This window comes from Pangasianodon hypophthalmus, chromosome 12 (genome assembly GCF_027358585.1).
Source record: "Pangasianodon hypophthalmus isolate fPanHyp1 chromosome 12, fPanHyp1.pri, whole genome shotgun sequence".
NCBI lineage: Eukaryota > Metazoa > Chordata > Actinopteri > Siluriformes > Pangasiidae > Pangasianodon > Pangasianodon hypophthalmus.
Genome location: NC_069721.1, coordinates 17,092,682 through 17,107,206, shown reverse-complemented (window position 1 = coordinate 17,107,206; position 14,525 = coordinate 17,092,682). Strand labels below are relative to the sequence as shown.

The following is a 14,525-nucleotide window of genomic DNA, read 5'->3' as shown; positions in this document are numbered from 1 at the left end:
TATCTCAGCTATATTAAAGCCATCCTTCAGAGAAATGTAACAACTACACTACGAACTAGAACGACATAGAATTTGAGAAAGACTATACAAACGTTTTTGTGCAGTCTCTCTACCACTGGCTCAATTTTCACATCCATGTTTCTTTTTTAGTGAAAAAGACTATGATCACAGAGCATCCCACAGAGGGAGTTTTTCCACTAATAGAAAGCTTATTTACCCTATTAGTCAAACCTTTAGCTTCCTCTTAGTCTGAAAGGTTATTTATCCTGTTTGTCACGCTCTTGTTTATTTTGTTTATTACTGCTGCTGTTGACGATCTGTGACCTATTTTCAAATTAGCAGTCTTCAGATGTGAGGCAACCTCATCAGCAATATTAATTAGTGAATGCATTTCAGCTGTGCTGGGTGTGAGTCGGAGGCGGCTTATGGGCCTTGAACTGAAAAAGCAGCACACGCTGATAAATAATTCTCTCAGTTGTTGATGCATAAGGCTTGTGTTTTACAGGGCAGAGAAAAGTGATGTGACCATAATGCGTAAAGGGACACCTCTAATGGGACAACACTAACAAGAAGCAGACCAATGCTCATATCAGCCACTACATAAAAAAGCACAATATCAGAGTGTGTGGTTTTCGTTTGTGTGTGTATATCAGTATATATCAGTATATATCAGTTACAAAAAATGCACATTTACCTGTTCTTGCAAGTTATTACAGATAAGCAGTAGGGTCTGTCTGAGGAATGTACACTACAGAAGGTGTGTTTTTTAAAATCCATATATGGAAATGAGAGCAGCTCTGAGTGGGTGTGGCTTGAGAGGCAGAGCTGGGAATGTGGGCATGTCTTAAGTCCATATATGGAAGCACTAGTATTAGCAATAGCAATTTGTATTCCCACAGATTGTTAGCCAGCTAGCAACCTTGACATGAGTCCAATTCACTGGTTACGCCAGCTAGTTAGGACACAAAAGAAATTTTCCAAGATTTCTTTTAGTAATATTCATAAATGTTTATAATATTCATTACTAATGCTAGCTTACAAACCTGAAAGATTATCTGAAAAGATTTCTTAGATCAAATTCATAAATGTTCATTATCTTCACTACGAATCCTCATCAGCTAACTTAACTTTTGTTTTAGAATATATCATTGCCATTCATTGAGTTGTGTTGTTTCTCACAGCATTTCTATAACTACTATGGACACCATGCCCCATCGTCCCCCACATGTTCCGTAGGGAAAGCGACACTTGTCCTAATATGTTTAAATGATATTATTCTGAACTTCTGTTGCTAGCCACTGTGGTAATTTGAGATAACCCGGCAGGTTTCTGTAGCACTTTCTTAGGTCAAATTCATAAATGCTCATTATCGTCTCCCCTAATGCTAGCCAGTTAGCTAACATAAGTTCACTTAACTGGATATCCGAGAGCCGGACACCTATTCTGAAACATTTTAAAGGGCTAGTCTTTGAGTTTAATATAATTCTGTCCCACTCAAAGACAGACACACCCATCAGTCTGCAGACAGAATCCCTTTTTAAAACGTGAATTTTCTTTTAACATATCTTTCCTGTGGTGCAACTACAATTCTGACATTTCTCATTCATTATATATAACAAAATACACAAAATCAACCATGTGCAAACTTAATTTAATATAAAGTTAATTACTAAAAGGTTCAGATCAGCAGCATGTGTTTTTAAAACTGAGCAATGCCAGTGCAACTTGCAGTGAGTAAGGCTGATACAATATTTGATTGCAATATTTCATTCTCATAATATTGCATAATATATCTAAGATTAAAGGGCGAGTGTGTGTGTGTGTGTGTGTGTCTGTGTGTGAAAGGCAGTTGTGGTTACCTCCTTGAGGCAGCCCATAAAGTTGTTGCTAACAGGAGATCCAGGCAGATCGGCAGTGCTGGGGCTGCCCCCGACATAGAAAAAGTCATCGGAGCCTAGCATGGTGTAGTCCTCTTGTGTATATCCAGTGGTGGTGAGAATCCCATCCACGGATATTGTAACCTAGACAACAAAGCACAGGGAAAGGACACGCTATACTCACACATAACTTGAATGCTGATATAGGGCTTTAGTCCCCCTCGTAAGGATTTGGATAATTAGTTATTTTGTTTTCGCTTTTGATACTTTGTTCAATATTTAGCTGTTGATTTAGAATAAACCCATTTTCATGTCTGTTTCAGGAAAGAGATATTACACTTTTTTGTCTTTAGATATTTCCATTTTGGTGTTCAGTTCTAGTCTGCCAGACCCACAGTATGGGTAAGATCAGGTTAGGTTAGGTTAGGTTAAGTTAGGTTAGTTGAGAGAGTGAGCGGCACAGAGGCCCACACTCGGTGTTAGTATAGCCAGTACTGAAAAACAAAGATAAATCAGCAGACACAAAAATGGTGTTAGTAGCATGTGTGTGCTAAAAGTTAGTATTGCTTATGTACAGTGCATGTCGACTACTTTTCATGTTTTTATGTTTCCATATAATGTAAAACAAAGGACACGGCATGCCACAGGGGTTAGGAATGAAAGCACAGGCAATTAGAGCCGCACACATTTCACACAGCTCTGACTGAATGGGAAGCAGGCTTCATGATCTCTCCCTCCCTGCATGCATACAACGAAAGAGAAAAGAACAATTATTTTCTGGGATTTAAATTGGACAGGAATAAAAGGAGAGCAAGGGAGAGAGAGAGAGAGAGAGGACCACAAACAGTGAGCACAGCTAATGAGACCAATCACAGGAGAGTGTGTATATGTATGTTTGTGTGTGTGTGTGTATGTGCATGCAACTTGCTCACTTAGAATATGAAAGCAAAGTCAAGATACAATAAAGGAAAAAATACTAAGCAGCCACCCCTGTTAGTCTCAAATGGCCTGATGCAATGCAGAGATGTGAGTAAAGGGGTGACGAATACCAACGCCATGCGAAGTGAAGGCCCACGGTGCTGCTGGACCAATGAGACACACACGGAGCCAGCTAACCGAGACCAGCCGGTAAGCAACATTTCACACAAAAGAACAAAGAACAAAACAGTAAGGGAGTAATGTAACTCTAAAACATGGACAAAAACAAATGGGATAACTCAAATAGATGATAAGATAAAGAAAAAGGGGACTTGGGCAGGGAGGGGGAAGTAAGCGTAAAAGAGTACCAACCGCAGTTTCCCCCATTTTTTTGTTAAGTATTGATGTCTACGGTTCAAAGAAAGGAAAATAGACACACGGCAAACCCAAACTAAGAAACAATTAGAATGATATCTACCGAACAATGTAGTTTGTTTACCATAGCGTGTCCAATGCCTGAGTGCTTTGTGGAAAAGGGGGGAGAAAGGAAATTAAAAAACAGAACACCATTCCTTAGTCAAAAAAGATGGTCTGTTGCCAAGGTTAGTACATCAGCGTTGCACGTTAGTAAGAGGTAATTGGTTAGTAAATGACACATTCCATGGATGAGAGGTTAGTTTCTTTTCCCCAAAAAGCAGGTTAGTAACATTTAGAAAAGAGCAAAGGAAGAGAAGGAGAGGAGAAGCAGACTAGAGTTTTGCACCAAAGTGCTCCCAGTGCTGTTTCATCAGGAATTCAGCCGGTCTACCATATATCCCACACTGTTTTACTCAAAGCTCAAGCTCAAAGCCTAACATTGCTATTATCTGACAACTGGATTTCTACATTCACTGCCATACTACGTCATTATTATATGTCTTGTAAATCTTGACACTCCAAAGTCTAGACAGGTCTTTATGTCTTGTCTTGGTATTTTGATATAATGTGATGAGTGATGCTCTTGTAGGAAAGTATTGATATTTTTTTCACTCTTTTTATATCATGTTCTAGCATACAAATCTACTGCACAAGTGTAAGATTTTTTTTCTCAGGTTCGAAGCACATCCACTTTCCTATAGCTTAATAGAGTTCATAACAGATGCATACTACACATAGACTTACTACTAGATACAATAATACATGGTGTCTATTATTCTGCCTGCGGTTTTATTCCCACATTATCATCATTAATCTGAGTTAGAATCTCTTATGCCAGGACATTATGGATATTAACATTTCAACTCCTTGCCAAGCAGCCTTTGCAGATTTATGATTTCTATTTTTAGTGTAACTTAATGCCAAAAATACTTATCAATGCATCTACTACCAAAGCTATGGCAAGAGAAAGCTTCCTGTTTAGAGCTTTTATGATAAATAGAATTTTATCCAATCTTGACCACCGCCTTTTGTGCGCGGTTACCTGACGGAGGTTCCTGGTAACCTTCACATCATGCCAGGCATTGTCATTAAATTTCCCATTGACAGGCTCAACCAGGGCCTCGAAGGCCCCAGAGCCCAAGTTGATGACCAGCGAGACAGCACCGTTCTTCAGCGCCAGGTTGACGTAGTCAGCCGATTTGCCCGTGTGGAGCATCAAGCCATTGCGCTGCAGGGTCTTGAAGGAGAGCGTGATCTCATCACTGCTGCTCTGGATGGGGTTTGGAGAGAGGTCGTAACAGAAGTACTCCGAGCCCTTGAAGGTCGCCACATACTCCTCTCTCACTGAAAAAGACAGGGGTTTGGGGAAGAAGGGGAAGATTGTGGTACTTTATTGAATGCAGAGACTCATTAAGACTCACAAGACAGTTGAACAGACTTGACAGAAAGCATTATCTTCCCTGCAACACATACATGACCTCACAAATGCTCACGATTGGCTAGTGGTACTCTGATTGACAGGTGAGAGAGTAATGCCAGCCTACCCACCCAGAGAGCACGGACAGTTATGCTCTCTTGGACTCAGACTCATGACTCAGACTCCTGGTAGAAGGACAAATGCCTTTCTGTAGTGCCATTTGGGAGCCCATTTGCCAGTTTATTAGGTAAACTTAGCATATAAATGACTTTGTAGGTATGTACAGACTCTAACCCACCTGTTACTACGCACAATTTGTCATTCCTCCTCTACTCATCCATCAGTGAAAAATTATCACCAATGAACAGATATTATTTGAGTGGGGGATCATCCTCAGCACATTAGTTTACCTTGAATCCACCTTGTAGGTGTACAATTAGCACAGTAGTGCTGTTTGGCTGGATATTTTTGGTTGGCAGGCTAAGGTTTTTTTTTTTTTTTTCAACGGAATACTGATATTGAGATCCCAGCAACACTGCTGTACCTGATTCCAGTGCCACACCCTCCATTGTTTGAGTATCATTTATGCAAATGTTATATCTTAGAGGTCAGTGGTAATCATATGGTGGTCTCTTTTCCACTGATGGATGGATTGAAGGGGACAAATTGTGCAAAGCAACAAATGGGAAACAGTCAGTAACTGTAGACCTATAAAGCAACCTACTGTATGGTAAGTTTAGCTGATAAAATGGCTAAAATGGCCAGTAAATATAGGAGGAATGAAGACATACTGAACATGTACCTGTATTTGTTTAGACCCATGTTGTCTATTCATCAGCAGTACCACGTGGATATGACTTACTGTCACTTTACTGTGTATCCAAAGACTATCTTTCCCGTTAATGAGTACGGTAAATATGATGCAGAACAACTTACCTTTTGTCTCTCATGAATGCTAACCAGTTATTAACAACATGCACACTCTCACCTCTGAGACAGAGGTCAGAACCATCTGGTCATAAATGAGAGCCAAGGATCATAAATAAACCAGCTACACACTCTGTGCCATCATTACCATATCACACTCTGAGACCCATTACTGTAAGTGTTCCACACACCAACACACACATACACTTTATTATTTAAATAACTACATAGCTTAGGGGTTATTTTGACCACTTACCTTGAACTCAGTATTCAACTATTATAAATGTGAGTCTGAATCTATAATTCCTCTACCAGCAGAAGACAGATAATACAATGACTCAGATTTAGTGCGCTCAGTGCCTCCTCCTTCATGTCAAGAATTTTAATGAGACAGGCTATCTTTTTAATGGCCAATTCACAACAGGACTGAACTAAATTACCATGAATCCTGGAATTTACAACACAATTAGGTCAGTGTACGGGCTAATTTACAACAGGATTATCTAGAATATTCTCAAGTGGGAAATGCTGAAGGGTATCAGCAGCGTCTCTTTGCTGTGCTGGAGGTAGTGAGGGCTCAGGGATGAAGGGTGGATCTGAATCTGGCTCTCCTCCATCTCCTTTTCATTGAGCTGACTCAGCCTGAGTATGACACAGTGCAGGAAGCTGCCCACAGAGTCACACCAGCGGGCCAGCATTCATGCATGGACACACGCTCACACACAGTTTTACAGTTGTACACTCCCGTACATGCAGGTGGAATGCAAGCAACATCAGTATGTTAATTTAATTTGTAAAACTTCGGCGTCCCACCCTGATGCCAAGCGTGGCCCAGCCACCCTGAGTGCTTTATCTCTGTTCCATCTGGATGTTTACTAATGTGATTTTCTTCACTCTCCTATCTCTCATCTCCCCACTTCTTGCTAAATCAGATTCCTCTCAGCAACACACCACAACCATAACCACACTACACACTCGCAAGGAAATCCAATTCTTCAGCTCATGTGACATTCATGGCACTGAAGCCATTACTCTAGAAATAGACTCTTCATCAAACAGCTACATTTTCTATGTGACATTTTGTGAAGTGCAAATAACCAAGAGTGAGTGACAGCTGAAGACAACATCAAACTCCATTTGTTACATAACACTAAATTCTTTGTGCCCCCTTTTTCCCTGTGCTGGGACTATATTCTGCCATCCTGATGACTATTTCATTCATAATTTTTTATTTATTTTTTTATTTTTGCTAGTGGCCGAATGATGAACCTGCAGAAGCAGTAAAAAAAAAGTAAGACACGCTTATTTTGCAATTACCGGCTAATCAAATTCAATTAAAATCTAGAAATGCTACAATAGGCTCTTCCCTGCATTTGCTCCTGCTCTCTCTTTCTTTTATGTTTTAACGCTACAGGCGACAGTTTTGCCCTGAGGACATGGAACAAGGAGTGGTTACAATGTTGTGGACTGTGTCTCTATAGGGAGACAAGCTGTCGTTCTTGTTGTTTTCTCTGAATACATCCAACAGCCTGCATGACGTGAAATGAATGTAAGCTCTTCTCCTTCTTGGCATGTTCCTTAAAAAATGTGATACGCCAGCTGTTTGTCAATAGTGCCTGGTAGGGGTGGGTTAAAGAAAAGTTAATTATGCATTTAAAAAAAAGCCAAGCCAATAATGTCACCATTAATTGAGTGAAGTCTGGGCTATGCTGCAGACAGGATCTGTCAAATCAATATTGCTGGAAGTTCTTAATGAATATATTTTTATTCCCCATATACTTCTCTACATACATTCATATTAATACACCCACTGCTCTGTTATAAACTTTATACCACAGAACAGAATTGCTCTGAACTTGAGAATTAGATTTGAAAGCTGATGTATAATGTCATTTCTTGATGTTTAATTGGTCAATTTCATTTCCTCAGAATATTAATTATGCATAATGACACCTTTACCTACTACAAGCTTTTCTTTAAAAGGGTACAATGAAAGCAGTATGAATTATTAATAGAGAAATACAAGATTAACTTTAGGATTTTAATTTATGCAGACAAATTTACAGTACATGTGATTCAGAAGTTAAAGATACCAAGAGGATGCAAATAAGAAATAAGAAATTGACAGCTCTAATCATTTTTCCCCTCATGATGTATCACTGTTTTAGCCGCCTTTAATCGCCAAATAGCATATTACATTCTGTAGTAAGTCTAAGTTTATTGTCATATACGATAAATCAGTTTTAAGGCGGTTGGTGTTTGCTTATTCTTAAATCTCTTTCAGGCTCCTATAGTGGTATGTAGCATGATTTGTCTTGCAGACTGTAGCTAGAACATTCTGAATAGGAAGTTTTCATTCAGCTTCCGTTGACAGACAGGGTTTATGACACAAAAGCTTTTTTACAACTCAGTTGAGTCAATATCTCCTGGTAGGAGAGATAAATGGCTGAAGGGTCAATATCCCGATGTGACAACTAAAGCCGGAATGCTGTTTAAATAATACCTCGCTATTAAGTATGGGGGTGGCGGAGATAGCAACTGATAATGGTGCTCCAGTTATATTAGCACATGTACCTTAGTCAATGTTAATGGTTGTATCTGTTCCCAACACCCCTGGCATTTCTGAATTACTGAACCTTTTATTTGACCAAGTGCAGAGCTATGGTGTTAAATTACATTATACCACAGCGCTGGCGAATTCTTGAATCAGAAGGTGTGGATTAATTGTCTATAACAGCAGCTCTGGCAATAGTTCCAGCTGTACCATAAATGATAGGTTTATATCAATGCACTCTCCTAATACATTATTATTTATTTGGTATTAGGTAATTCACAGGGACTTATCACACATACTCTAAGTGTGTTGTTATTTCACAAAAAAAGTATACTCATTGATTTGGTGACGCTTTCTATCAGGGGATGTTTGTGTAACATTTATGGAAGGTGGAGTGCTTCGTAACAGTCAGTAAGTTTTTCACCTTGAGAGAGAGTCTTAAGCACAGAGGATTTTGCGCTTTCTGGTTTCTCTGTAACTGCACTTTTTTGTCATATTAACACAAAGATAGAGAATAAAAGAAAGCCAGGTGATAACGCTACTATAACATAAATGATAACAGGAATTAACTTGTTTCATAACATTAACCATAACATTAAATGTAACTATAAATGGTTAAAAAGCACAACATATTGTTCAGTAATAATTACAAATTGTAATCTTTGGCAAATCGTTGTGGTGTGTATGAGGAATAACACACTTCAGGATGTGCTCTTATAGGACAATAATTTACTTCAGGTTGGTATCACAACACCCCAGTGTGGATTATTTTCCTAAAACAGCACATCCTGGTGTGTTTTGTTCTTTACTTATTCCATCAGGAATCAAACCTATTCTAAATAATGTATATTAAGCCTACAACTGAGGTTTAGATTGGGGATGTAACAATAAAATTCAGTATCAGATCGAATTTTCCTTTTTTCCCCAATTTAACACTTGACAGAATGTTGGTATTATATCAGAATCGAGTATTGTGTGATATCACATCGTATCAAAAGTCAATTTGGTGCATCCTTTGATAGGATTGATGTGATCAAAATGTCAGAATCAAAAACATTTGTTGTTACTTGGCAATGCTTTTGATGGGGACATTGCCCTATCTACGGCACTGGCTGATGGTCACTACCCTGACAGCAGAGTAATTTGAGAGAGGTGAGATAAATGACTAGTCTAGGCTATAGCACAGAAGCCATTTAAATCTTGAGGAAGACTGCACTACCCCCCATCTTCACCACAGGACAAAATCATTTACCAGCCTATTCAAACAACAGCTCAGCAGCACCTCCTATTTCATCCCTCCTTGAAGAAGTAGAACCAGTACAATCTGGATCACCTCCTATTGTCTATCTATTTAATGGCACTGTCTATATGTGCAATCGCCATCTCATATCAAAGGAACAAATGCATGAATGAATAAAAGGATAAAGGGAGAAATAAACAGTGACTCACGCTGTGTAAATCTCTGTCTAGGACAGAGTCCTGGGAGGGATGTGTATATGCTGTAACAACGATCTGTTGAAAAGGGATTCTCCAGCTGTTAGTCACTTCATCACCTGAGGTATGGACTTATAAAAGACCTGTTCTGACCTTTATAAAAAGATTAGTGCTCTTGTATAAAAAAGTCTTTCCTCAGATCTGAATCCTCAATACAAGCACTTTTTCCCTCATCCCATTTCTTAATCGGGATCCTTTTATTCGAGTAACCACAGACAGCTATAGTTAGGAACACTGACAATGCATAAAGAATGACACGTAGAAGAACTGCAATAAGCAAGTTGTTGTTACATGCGTCCTTGTTCACACCTCTCTCCACCATAACACATCCCCCCTTCTCCAGCATTTATCATCATCATATCTCCGGTCTTCACACCTCCATCCCCAACACCTTCAGCCAGCATACATCCCTGAACAATTTTCACTCAGCAAGTGTGTGTGCATATTTGTGTGTGTTTGTGTGTGAGAAAGTGTGTGTGTGTTAATTGTGCTCAAATAGTCACCTCGCCTCCACATACCCTAATTTTTTTAAACACGGATTTTGTCTTAAATGTTTATTTCATGACTTCTGCATTATTGAGTCAATAAAAAAATGTTTTAGATTCCAAACATTACTTTTCCAACAAAAAATTAAATATTACAGGAAAATGTTTGTATGTCAGTAAAGAAAGCAACATATTACATAATACACCTCTTTTCAGACAAAAATCATAACGAAGTCTGTCAGGTTTTAAAAAAAAAACCTGAAATCAGAGTCTCCGAAACTGTGGCAGATTCTCCAAGATGCTCAGAAAAACTTGCCAGCTAATTTCCTTATAAAACTGCACAAAGTGTACCTGAGACGACTGCTGCATTTTTAAACAGCAAAGGGTTCTTACATTAGTATTGTCTTTGTTTAGTTTATTACAGTTTACTGCTTTTAATAGTGGATTTTCTTATGAATAAATGTTTAATTTCATTATTTTTGAAGGCTTCTTTGCTTTATAGCATTTCTTTGCATGAAATTTGCACAGTACTGTATATAAATATAATCCTATTATGGTGGAGGATGTACAAGCATCTAGAATATGGTGTGTGGAACATCAGGTGTCTGTGTGTATGGAACACACGATCCAGCAGTTCTTCCTGTTCAATTGCAGATGGAGATGAAAGTGCAGTGGTTAATGAGAGTTGCTGTGGTGTTGGAGCAGTCTAACGACAGTAAGAAAAACAACAGGAATGACAACAACAGCAGATAATAACACTGCAATTACCCGAGCTAAATATATACCAGTGGCTATGGACCACTGACAGCAATAACAACGCTATTAAAGCGAGAGCGGACTGCTGAGCTGGTTATGCTGACACTAAGCTTACACAACTGCTAACACCCTCAAGTAGCACTTAATACACACTATCCACTGAATTATAAGTAGATATATACTGTATGTAATAATTCCAGCTAATGATTAATTCCTAGCTGCTAGGGCAATTTTCAGTTAGTGCTATATTAGAACACTGCATTACGTATAAGTACATTGTACCTTTGCAGTGCATCAATCTTCATGAGTAGGATGGTTTGATATTGATTTATCAGTCAATTGATTATCCTCCCCCCTCGTAAATCAATCTCTGAACCAAACTGAAACACTGACGATTGCAAAAGGAACAAAACCCCCTCTGGCTCATTAATTCTGACAACAGAACAGCTCATTAGGACATATTGTAATTAATATCACAACGTATGGCAGGTATTGTAGATTTCACACAATACATGTCCTCAGGAATTGTTTAATTATTTATACAGGATAATGACAAGAGCCGAAAATGAGATCTAAAGGCCTGCACACCACAGTTCTGTCCTTTTATGTGAGACCTTCAATGAGAAATCAATGAGAGACCTTTAAAAAGCTTTCTCGCAGAGATATCAATTGCCTGTGAGCACTCGTCTCCAGGTCCCTTGAATACATTGCATCAGGCAGCCTAACATTTCACCACATTTTAACATGGACCATAAAGAAGAAAGATTAAGAAGGCAAAAAGTGCTGCAGGAGAGAAAACGTCAGAAAAATCTATTAGCAAAACTACAGATATGGATTGGATTCCGGGGAAATACACGAAGTTGGGTGGATGTATCAAAGAATTCTAAAGGATTTAATAAAATTAAACATTTTAATCAAATTTACACTCACTGCTTTGGCTACGGAAAAGTGCTGATACTGACTGTAAACATAATTATACTGTAACTCTTTGTACTATGGCCACAGGAAACATATTGATCGGCTGACATGAATTAATTCCTTATATTGGGACACCTCTGAAGTAGAGTGAGTTCAAATTCATTGAGCCTGATAAGAGAAATACATATGAACGAGCCACTCTTACGGCATTCACTATTTCCGAAGTCAACATTTTCTGAAAGCTCTGAGTTCATGAGTTGTGTCAAAACGTTGGTGTTTCTCTGTATGGCAGAGACCTTGGATGTTAGTGGTAGAAGGTAAATACAAGCATAATGCAAGTTTAGTCATAGGTAGTCTTTTCTTGATAGGAAATGTTGAAATTCCTGATGGTTTTGTCATGTTTCCACTGTCATTCTGCCATTTTCTGGATAAAACCCATTAAAGGATGCTAAATCATTAACTGCAATCATGCTCAACGTCTATATTTCCGTTTGCCTAGAAACCATATCCTCATAACTTTAACCACTTTAACAGCGAGCATATCATGTGCTTGGCTTTCATGTCAAAAGAAAAAAGAATTGTTTGGAGGCAAAAATAATGTTGAATTTTTTTTTTTATAATCAAACCCTGGTTGATACTTTTCCAGAACTTGTTTTGACAAGTCCTTGGTTTTTATGATACAGTTTGTTTAGGTATATTCTCTTACAAACTCTGAGGCCTTTCAGGAAAAGATGTACTTATCACATTTCATGACACTTTTATTGCATGCAGTTGAACTAATTCATGAACTGAATTTCGATGACAATTGCCTTCACCAGAACAGCAATGGGGGGTTAATACTTATGCAAGCACATCTTTTCCACTTTTTATTTGTAAATAATTTTCCAGATTATATAGATTGTTCCACTCATTTTAATATTATGGGCTGTTGTGTGTAGATTCATGACATATAATCCCAATTTAGTCAGTTTCAGTTCCAGCTGTGTGGTTTCTTCATGGATGCACAAATTAGAGGAACTTGTCTCTGTCATGAGTCTGTGATCAATTTAAGTAAAAAGAGTTCTGAGCAATAAAGGAAAGTATTATCAAAGAAATACAGAAGTACTAAATAAAACAAATCTTGCCAGCATGGCGTTGAATTAAAGGGTATCCAAGAATCCACCCACAACAATCTCAAATGAATACAGGGCAGGGTAAAGGTGAAAGCCTCAGCCAATTGTGAGTTGAACTGAAATTCCACAGTTAGTGATAACTGGATGCTAAGTGTTGATGCGCTTTTAGGTAAAAAGAGGCAGGGAAAACTGGAAGCAGTCCTGGAAGTGGCTGCATGCTATCTGTGGCCATGACCACGAGCAATCCGGAGCCAAACTGCTGACCTTTTGAACAATGCCTGCCAGAAAGTAATGGGCTCATTCTTTACCACTGTCTTCATTTAAATTCCAATTTTGATACTTGTCTTCGAACATGATACAGTATCTTCTTAATTGTATCAGATCACCCTTGAGATCTACAAATAATGTGTTTGGGTTTCCGGAGTCATTATAAAGCTATTTTGTTTGTGGTTATGGATTCATGGTTTCACGTTGAACACAAACATCCATGAAATGTATTCATATCCACTCATATAACCTGGGAAGATTAGCTAAATGCTCTAAACACACACTTCCTGTAACACAGTAGTGCAGTAGTGAATCAGTGTGATGAGGCACACAGTGTCAATTCAGATTTTTCCATCTACCTCCACAGTCCTTCATTACAGGCTTTTTCATGCAAAGTACTGTGGTAGCACACACACACACACACACACACACAGGCATACATGCTGATATACACTACGTGCATCTCTCTTGCTATTGAGCTCACTTTAAGGCGTGGAATCTCAGCATTTAAATGCCTGATTTTTTCCACACTTGCTCATGAAAACAGAAAAAGAGAAGCCATGGTTAAGTGTTGCAGGGGTGCTGCATAAATATCTACAGGGTCTGTGAGAAGGTTTGATTCATCGTGTTTTTTGACATCCGGTTAAGGGGATGCTGTCATTTGCTGTCATTATTTATTTCACTTCACTTCCTCTTCTTTCAGAACCTTTGCTGTTCCTTATTTAAAATGTCCCTGGCTGTCACAGTTAGCTACCTCTCTAAAGCATCATACCAGCATCCCTTCCTCACACCCAGGCCTTGCCATATGTCCCAGGGTTCAGTGTACTGCCAACTCTTCCCCTGCCTGCACACCCGAACCCACAGCGCATAGTGAGTGAGAGAAATAGATCAAGACAAGCTGAGAGGAATGGTGAAAGGGAAGGAAGAGAGAGATGCAGAGAGAGAGAGGGATGGGAAAAGACTGAGTCTGGTGGAGAAAGAAGAGCTTTGTGCACTCTGTGAGAGCTCTCTGCTGAGCTCTCTGAGTGTAATTTGATGTAATGGTCTGGCTGTGAATGCGAATATAAGGCTCAGTATTGATACAGAATAACAAGAGACACGAAAAGCTGAACATCTCTGGCCTTCACAACAGTAACACACTGCTGAAGCATGTGTACAATATGCCAGGAGTCAGGGTTAGTCTGATCATCTCTAAATTGATCAGCACACAAAAGCAATGGGCTTCATGTAGCTTTATTACTCTATAAATAATAAAAAATTATAAAATAAAATAAAGAATTATTCATAAATCTTTTAGACAAGCACTTACACAAGAAATGTGGTATTCATGAAAATCCCATAACTGCAGAAAAATATTGGTAACCTACTCATCCTCCTGACTGT

The 14,525-nt window shown here is 38.8% G+C and overlaps 1 protein-coding gene across 11 annotated transcripts in view; it reads right to left on the bottom strand.

Moving 5' to 3' along the window:
* Positions 1 to 14,525, bottom strand: part of nrxn1a (neurexin 1a) — a 149,597-nt gene that overhangs the window by 83,796 nt on the left and 51,276 nt on the right. For 9 of the 11 annotated variants that reach the window (XM_053238983.1, XM_053238982.1, XM_026915951.3 and 6 more), the window contains 3 exons: positions 4,255 to 4,556; positions 3,295 to 3,318; positions 1,860 to 2,021 (listed from right to left, as the gene is read on the bottom strand). In XM_053238983.1, the coding sequence (XP_053094958.1) occupies positions 1,860 to 2,021; positions 3,295 to 3,318; positions 4,255 to 4,556 (488 nt within the window). The remainder of the gene's footprint in view (positions 1 to 1,859; positions 2,022 to 3,294; positions 3,319 to 4,254; positions 4,557 to 14,525) is intronic. The other 2 variants (XM_034309210.2, XM_026915957.3) reach the window with 1 other exon arrangement.